This window comes from Indicator indicator, chromosome 22 (genome assembly GCF_027791375.1).
Source record: "Indicator indicator isolate 239-I01 chromosome 22, UM_Iind_1.1, whole genome shotgun sequence".
Classification (NCBI taxonomy): Eukaryota; Metazoa; Chordata; class Aves; order Piciformes; family Indicatoridae; genus Indicator; species Indicator indicator.
The window spans coordinates 4,289,141-4,298,073 of NC_072031.1; the positions used below are offsets into that span (position 1 = coordinate 4,289,141).

Genomic DNA, 8,933 nt, shown 5'->3' on the forward strand with positions numbered 1-8,933 from the left:
AGGAAGTCAGGCAGCCTCAGCAGAGCTCCAAGGATGGTGGTATCAAGTAGCTGGACTCACACCAAGACAATGAAGTGTGGGGACCTGGTATGGAGGCCAAGACAAAATACAGGGAGCAAGGGACGTATGTTCACCTGTAGAGTAGGATGGTCATTACCTGCCTGAAGCTCTGCTTCACCTTAAAAATAAATAAAGGAGCCAGAAATCAGGAAGAAGACAAATAATCATATTTTACTACTGGAGAGTAAAAAAAAAAAAAGGGGGGGGAAAGGTAGAAAATTTGGAGGAAATTAAGGGAAATGGAATGGGGGAGTTGATCTCCTTCCTACCACAAGAACTGTAACCGCTGGTTTGTTCATTTGTCCATCTGTTGGGCAGCACGGGACCTGAGGTTTTATCAGGCATTTGTTCTCAGCTGTGAGCTGGCTTTGCATGCTAGCAGCTGCTGTTCTTCGCCACCTGTGCTGCCCTGATGAGAGGCGTGAGCCTGGAGAGAGGCTTGGCTAATTCTAAGAATGGATGCTGTCCAGAGTTAAAAACAAGAAATGAACCATTACTTTCCAAACTCAGTTACTCATGGGTTCAAGCAGTGCTCCTCTGGTTACCAGGAATGTGCACAAATAGGAGTGAGGGGCCCATCTGCAGCCATGTTCTTGTGTCCAATACCTTGCTGTCGCTGGTAGCCATGGCCCATAATCCCATCAATCTGTTTCTCAAGTTGCTCTCAGCTAGCTGGGATTTCTACCCTACCAGTGCTCTGGGAATGCTGCTTGCTATCCCAGGGCTTTGTTACTTTCAGGAAACTCAAAATACTTAGGTTCCTGTTTTCTAAAGACATGGGCTATTTTAAGCGTCAAAAAAAGCTGAGGGGCACAAGCCATATCTCAGGGAACCCCAGGACCTCTAGGAAGTGTTTATGCCAGTAGTGCCTGGGCCCATGTGCTCTTCTGAAGGCCACTGACGAACAGGTTTTCAGCACCAAGACAAGAGCCAGGAGATAAGTGACAAAGTGCTGAGGGACTCAGCTCTGGGTTGCAGTGAGAGCAGTATCTGTCTGGTATCATTGCACTGGAAATATTTTGCCACCAGGTAAAACTGTGTATACTGACAAATTAAACAAAACAGGTCCACAAAAATGGTCAGAGGGCTGGAGCACCTCCTCTGTGAGGACAGGCTGGAGATTTGGGGTTGTTCTCTCCGAAGGAGAGAAGGCTCCAGGGAGATCTTATTGTAGCCTTTCAGTACAGAAAGGGGGCCTATAAGAAAGATGGGGAGGGATGCTTTAGCAGGGTCTGTTGCAATAACGGATAACGGATAACGGATGACGGTTTTAAACTGTAAGAGGGGAGGTTTAGCCTAGAAATAAGGGATACATTTTTTAAGCTGAAGGTGGTGAAACACTGGCACAGGTTGCCCAGAGATGTGGTAGATGCCCCATTCCTGAAAACATTCCAGCTCTGAGTAACCTGCTCTATTTGCAGATGTGCCTGCTCTCTGCAAGGGGTTAGACTAGATGACCTTTAAATGTCCCTTCCAACCCAAATCATTCTGTGATTCTACTTATTTTTCATTTGAAAAGCACCAAGACTGGAGACTAATGTGAGGAGGATCTGTGTATGTCTTCAAGTTTAGGTGACAAGAAAAACTGTTACATAGTATAGCTGTTTCACTTGCAGCCACTCAGCATTTTACCTGCAGAAGTTCCTTGGTAGAACTTCGCCTGCCCACATCCATCTCCAGGCAGCAGTTCAGAAAATCAGAAAACAGAGCAGACAGTTGCTTGGAGTTTTGCAGCTTGGGTGCCCCTTTGGTAGTTATCAGATACATGGCCTAGAGAAAAAGGAAGCCCAAGACTTCACCTTTCTTTCATATCCACAAGTACTCATATAGATTCCTCTTTGTTTTTTTAAGGTCCAGTCTCCAGCGACAGTTTCTTCCCTGACAGAGGGTTAGAGATGATGTTTCTATACTAAGAAATAACCTCAAAACCACCAGTTTATCTCTCTAAAGCACTATTTTAGAAAATTTTGGCATTTGGTGGTTTTTTTTTTTTCAGGAAAGATAACATTAAATCTGTTACACTTGCTTCATGGTCATCTTCAGAGACAGAGAAGAGCTGGAACAACATATAGTGTTACTTGAGGACTGGCAGTATTCATCTGTGCTGAGTCCTCTGTGAATTCCCTTCCATGATGTGCATAAACGTTTGGCATGGTTCTTCTGTGCACACAAGCCTACCCAGACACTTGAAAATTCCAGCCTTTCTCCTCCTAAAGAGCATCTAGCCTTTCTTAAGGAAAGCCAAGGAGTCTCACTTCCATGCAGCTGACAATGCAGCTTAACAAGTCCTTCTATCTGATATTCCTCAGGCCAAGGAATTATAACACAATTTTGTGAGCAGTATCTAACAAGGTTCACTTGTAACTAAGAGCTAACATACAGAGAAACTACAGAGATGAGTTCATCCTGCTTTGGCAAGCTGTTATTTAGAAATCTAAGAGAAATATTTTGAACTATTCAAACCTAAACTTGCAAAACATGCCTAAAATATACAGTAGTAATAAACTGCAGGAGAAATTTCAAGCATGGATACATGTCATTTTTCCCTGAGGTTCTCCCATTGACGTAACCAAAGATACAGGATGTGCTTATGTGCTTCAGTGACATTTTTAGAAGCAGGCCTTGGTGGAGCTTAGTTCAAGCTGAAGTGATTGCGATTTTATCTCATGGGAGACAAAACAGGGGACAGGTGAGAAAGACAATGATATCCATTCATTTGCGCCTTACCCTGAGAGGACTTTTGCTATAGTAAGGAGGTTCGCCTTCCAGCATTTCTACTGCTGTGATCCCAAGTGACCAAACGTCTGCTTTGGGGCCATATGGCTTTTCTTTCAGCACTTCTGGGGCCATCCAGTAGGAAGTCCCAACCACCGTGTTCCGTTTGCTGTGCTTGGAGGTAATCTGAACACAGAAGCCGAAATCAGCTGAGAAGAAAAACAAGTATTGTTAAAGCCAAAACTAAGCAAAAGATTGCAATTTTCTCACTCTGGGAAGAACCTACCCAAACCTAAGACACTCTTTACACCATTTTTCCTTTCTACATCTCTCTGCATGCTGGAACTGCACTCTTAAACCTGCAGCAGTGGTCAGTGCACTACCAAAGACATCACTTTCGGGTCACTGGCAGTCAGTCAACAGTAGTCCCACACCACATCCTGGGAACGCTGTGCCTGACCAATACCTACCCAATTTGACAGAGCCATTCATTCCCAAAAGGATATTGTCACTTTTGATGTCTCTGTGGATCAGCTGATTTGAATGAAGGAAATGCAGGGCTTGAAGGCACTGAAAAAATACAAAAGAAACCTGAGGGTAAAAATGAGTTACTTGATTTCATCGCATATGAAAGGAATGTCTCTAGAAGATTTAATTTCTAGAATATTGTGCTGTCAAGTGGCCTAGCTCGCTGCTCCAACACCATTAAGAGTGTTCTAAATGAAGGCATAGGAACTTCTGAATGAAAAATGTCAATTGTTACAGACTATCCCTTGAAAGCATAGACAGGATGAGTGTGTTGCAATGAGTGTGCTGCTTCCATCCATATGAGAAACTGATTTGATAGAACAGAAACAGTCCCTTCCTTCACTATGATGCAGATCACATTCAGGTGGGAGGCTGCATGACAAAGATCTTATGGTTAGGCTCTAGAGCAGATTTGGCAATAGCATGTTAGTTGTTTGTCAGAAGGAAACACCATTTTGAGTGGAATGCTATCCTTCCAAGATGAGGACTGTGATAAATGAGTCTGTTTTTCTTTGCAGTTATATTAAAATTCTGCCACCAGCATGTTTGCTTTTACAGGCAAGGAATGCAATACAGACACACTCCAGGGAAACGCTGAAAGAGGCAAAGCTGATAATAGCAAAAGTAAAATAAGAGATAGTACAGTAAGAGTATACAAGAGTGTAACAACAGAGTTAAGTACAGTTCTTAAGAAACACTGGCTAGCAGTTCACTTAAGATGCTCTTTCTTCTCCATATGTTAAAAGCAACAGAGAAACAATGGCTCTGAAAATGACATTGCTTATGTTAGAAGTACCATCTTGTTCAAATAATGAGAAGCACATGTGGGATCCCTTACCTCCCTGCAGACTGCTGCTATGTGTCCTTCATCCATGCATACTAGGGTAACAACATCGAATAATGAACCTCCATCTAAATATTCCATAACCAGCCAGAGTTCATTATTGACTAGGTAGCTGAAAGAAGAAAACAATGGCATTGAGATGAATGTGCAGAGATAAAACTACCTTATGAAAAAGCCTACAGTGGATTTTTCTTTCCAGGTCATTGTTGAATGAAGACCAAACAAAATGAATAGACATTCAATTCTCTGCCACTTAATCTTTGGCTTGCAGCATGTAGATAAATATAGACATGATAACAGCAGAACTTCTTACCTGTCTAAATAGTTCACTATATTGGCATGCTGGTTTCTCTTCATGATTTGGATTTCATTAAGAATAGGTTCCTTTCTGGACTGTCGATGGAGATCTATTTGCTTTATGGCCACCTGAAATGACATTTAAAACCATTAACCTGAGCAGTCTGTTGCACCAGATCAGAACGAACATGGAGTGTTTCTGGAGTGCCATAGCTGAGCTATAGCAAACCGTCTTGTGGCCAGTCACCTCCTCTGTCTAGTCCTGCTCTCAATATGGCACAGAAGAGGCCAGCCCTCTGCTCTCATTCCTGCTTTTCTAGACAGATTTTCTGGCAGGGTTTGTATATATTCTAAAATTCTATCTTGGAAAAGGAAATTAGTGTTACATTGCCACTATTAGACTGAGCACCGAGAGCACCAAGGCTCTTCCTGATTCCAGTGAGACCAGGACCTTCCTGCTGAAATTTGCAGGCACCTTTTCCGGCATTAGTCAGTCTCTGTGTGTAATGGTTAATAAAAAGTGGATAGCCATAGTAAGTGTCTAGTTACTGCAGCACAGAACCACATTGCCCATAAAGAGCAAGCTGAAAAGCTAGAGACCAGCGTGCACTTAAGAGGAAAGTGCTGAAGACCTGCAGAATCTGCTGGGACCATTGACACTTACCACTTGTCCTGCGGCGATGTCAACTGTCATATAAACTGTTCCTGATGCCCTAGAAGCAAAACAGAGGCAAAGAAGTGAGATGTGGTTTAGTCCCTATGAGTGAAATCAAGCCCAGACAAGAAATCTCCATTGCCTGTAGTGTTTATAAACCACCTTTGTTCATCTGCTGCTTCATCCAGCAGCACACAGTGCAGCAGCCCACCAGCCCTCTGCCATGCAGGGTACCCAAGATAAAACCTAATTCCAGCATGAAAGAAAAAGTCTGATGCAGCAGTCTGGCTTCCTGTGATGGTCATTAGCTTTGCAATTATTTTTTCTGTAGCACCTTTCCCATCACTCTAAATTGAGCTGTGGAATCACAGTCATGGGCTGGTTACAGCAGCACACTCCTCTAGTTGTTGAGGTACCTTTGTACAAGCTCACTTGATAAAGATCACTCCTACGACTTCCAAAAGATTCTGAAGTTGATGGTCATATTCTTATGGTGACAGCAAGAATCTGCTTCACGCATGTTTATTCTGACTCTCCTGTCCTTAGCTGACATCTTTTGAGAGACTGGCACAGTTCTAAGCATCCACTGACATTTTACCAATTACAGTTAGAACCAAAGCTCCAGGTAGAAAGCAAGCTGGAATCTAAGGAGGGGGCTTGACAGAATGAATGGAGCAGAAAGCCCTTCCCACAAGTTCTGTACCAAAAAGGATTTATCTACGATAAAGCCTGCCAGAGAAAGAGCAGGAGCATGCCTGATTTTCCGCAGCATGTGTCAGTTCTAGGCCAGCAATGTGCCACACAGAGTTCAAACCTCACAGACAGTTAAGGCAGAAAAGTATCTCTGTCAGTAAACAGCTTCTGTCACACAGTGACAGCAGTGTGATCACCCTGGTGTTACACAAATGGCACCTGCCCTCCTGGGATTACAACACAGCTGAGGAAACTGACCAATCCAAGCAGGGATTCTGCATTTAAAATGCAAAGCAGAGACTTAGTTTTGATGTAATTCCCTTTGTTCTTGACTCCTCACATAGGAAATACTTCCAATCAATCCTATTTACTGTAAGCGAAGTTGGATTTCAAAAGGGAGCAGCATCATAGGCAGATGATGCATTTTCTCATCAAGTGCTTTGTGCACTGACATTGTGTTTATAACTGAATTTTTGGGGGTTTCCTCCCTCTGCTAGAAAAGAGAGATTATTATGTCATCTCTGGTATTAGCTTCTAAACTAGGTAGTTAAAAATCCTGATCAAAAATATTTGAAAGACATATTGAGAACTGTTACTCATCTAACAACTATCAGGTGGGAAGTGGCTCTTTTAAGCAATGTTTTTTCTCCTTTCTCTAGCATGGACATATTATTTTGAGACATTCAATTAATTTTTTCTCTGCCCACAGTTATAAATTCTGACTAGTACTGAGGGACAGGAGAGTCCAAACCCAGTGTCTAAAGATGTTTGGAGCTTGCCCAACTTCATGCCTTGTGTGCTATTAGCAAAAAAACTGTCCCTTGTTTTTGTGTAAGTAACTGTGATTGGACTTACCCCTGGCCAATTTTTTTAAATTGAGTATATTTATTCTTGGGTTCCTCCACACTCACAATGCTCCCTGAAAGAAACAAAATTAAAGACACTCACTTAAAAATCAGGTCAGCCTTCTGCTCAACCAGAAACAATCTCTGCTTTTGCCCTTGGCATAGAAGGAGGCTCAGGCAAACCCAGCCCAGTCACAACTGCCCAGAGCAGAAGGAATACCCAGCATGCTCTCTCACTTCCTCCAAATACAATGAGAGTTTGTTTAAGGGAGTTGCAAGGGACTCTTGACACTCAGCTGAGAATGAATATTTAGTACAGTTCACTGCTTTGTCAAACAAGAACTACAGAATACGTACTCAGTTTCTCTAGGATCTCCTCATGTGTCATCTGAGATTTCTTTGGCTGCTCACATGTCTCTCTGCATGAACTCCCTGAGTTTTCAGACAGGGCAGGTTTGACTGCAGAGTATGTACAGATCTGTGACAAGAAATTGTTTTGAGTCAGAAAGGTGGTTTATAGAGATGGCCCAGAACAGGTATTTCAAATTCAGACCATTAGGAGGATGCTGTCTGTCACATCCAGAGCTCTCAAATTGATTGGGTTTGCTGTCCACTTCTCACACTGAACTGGGAAAAACGAAAGGCCAGTTTTACACACATTCATGGCTGGTAACATTTCCAATTTTCACTGATTTTCTGGAAGGTGACTGGAACAAGGAATTTGCTGTGTAGCAAGGATACAGAAATAGATCTGTCCAGGGTCCCACAGCTTTGTTCCTGAATGCTCATGTGTGTTCATGGGTATCCAAAAGACTCTTTAGTTTGTATGTAAGTGTCTTGAATAGAAGCAGGTAGCATCTCCCTTTTTTGACCTTAACTGTTCAACTGAATTCTCATCAGCATTTCAGGCTCTAGGCAGCAGCCATTAGGATGCATTCTAGTCCTTCAGAGGCCTTCCTTCTCTTTACAATGCAGAGCTGTGCAGGATTCTTCTCATGAAACTTCAGTCATGTAACAGTTAAGAGTGTAGTCTAAGCTGTTCATTTAGCTATTCAGAGAGTCTGTGGAAAGGGACAGGTACCTCCAGGGGACAGTTTCTCCCATGTATTCTGCAAGGTTGTGATCTGCATCTGACAACCACTTTCTCCACTAATGAGAGAGCCTACACAGACACTTTGGATAAAGTTGCTCCTTTTTACACCAGCAATATCCAAAGACATAATGCCACTTCTTATATGATACTGTGATTAATTCACAAGCCCTAGCAGAATCACAGGAAACTCATGACTAAATATAAAAAGTCAAAGCAGAATTTCCTGGGGTCAGTGGCTTGGGTGATGCACTATGTCATGGTAGGACTCCAGCCCTCAGAGTCTTAGTGCTGTCTTAGCAGAAACATGCTGCTCTGATTACACGAAATACAGTGCTGATGAAAGATAGGACTTACAGATTTTGTATGTTCAGGCTCTGGTGCTATAACAGGTGAAGATTCATTGTCATCTTCCTCAGGTGGTGATGTGATAACAGGTAGAGATTCGTGGCCATGCTCCTCCAGCCATGGAGAAGAGTCATTGTCAACATTCTCAGGCCCTGGTACAATACATAAAGATTCATTGTCATATTCAGCTGGGCACTGTGCAATAGCAGGTGGAGATTCATCACCATCTTTATCTGGACATGGTGCGATAACAAGTGGAGATTCATCATCATCTTCATCTGGACATGGTGCAATAACAGGTGGAGATTTGTTGCTATATTCCTTCAGCTGTGGTATGATAGCAGGTGAAGGTTCATAGTAATTTTCTTCCTCTTCACCATCTTTATCCTTTCCATCAGAAAGAGGGGAAGACGGTGAGGCTTCTGATGCTGGCTTTGCACTCTGTGGAGGCACAGGAGCATGAGTGACAGCCACCATTTTGGCACTTGGTAGGTTTGGTAATTACACACAACTTCAGTCTACTTAGAAATCAGAAACCAATCCTGCTAAGAGTTCTGCAGGCCTCCATTCTAGGTTACACTCAGCACAATACAATGGAAAGGTCATGAATCACCACACTCTTTTGTCAATGCATCTTGGTGGTTTTTATTTCTGCTAAAAATAACTAAATCATTCCCACACTTAGTCAGTCTCATTTCACAAAATGTAGTGGCTGACTAGATCACTGGAAGTCACATCTAGTCACTGGTTAACTGCTTTGTGCATTGTGTCCACAGAAATGGTAACAGTTCACTAAGCTAAAGGTTCCTACTTGCTAGGTGAATTAACACGCTTCAAAGTGCAAAGCTTCCTTGGTTT

At 42.7% G+C, this 8,933-nt stretch overlaps 1 protein-coding gene across 1 annotated transcript; it reads right to left on the minus strand.

Annotated features, from left to right (window-relative positions):
* Positions 1–435: 435 nt before the first annotated feature.
* Positions 436–8,552, minus strand: LOC128974604 (serine/threonine-protein kinase PAK 3-like). The gene is made up of 10 exons (XM_054391271.1): positions 8,085–8,552; positions 6,995–7,115; positions 6,648–6,711; positions 5,109–5,157; positions 4,461–4,573; positions 4,142–4,259; positions 3,246–3,345; positions 2,788–2,984; positions 1,693–1,830; positions 436–522 (listed from the first exon to the last, which is right to left on the minus strand). The coding sequence occupies exons 1-10, from the start codon at positions 8,550–8,552 to the stop codon at positions 436–438; spliced, it is 1,455 nt and encodes a 484-aa protein (XP_054247246.1).
* Positions 8,553–8,933: the final 381 nt, after the last annotated feature.

Coding starts and splice junctions, on each gene's coding strand:
- LOC128974604 (XM_054391271.1), bottom strand. CDS start 8,552: ATGGTGGCTGTCACTCATGCTCCTGTGCCTCCACAGAGTGCAAAGCCA. Junction 6,712..6,994: donor GGAGATCCTAGAGAAACTGA/GTACGTATTCTG, acceptor TGTTTCTTTCAG/GGAGCATTGTGAGTGTGGAG. Junction 4,260..4,460: donor ATAGTGAACTATTTAGACAG/GTAAGAAGTTCT, acceptor TTCTTCTTTCAG/CTACCTAGTCAATAATGAAC.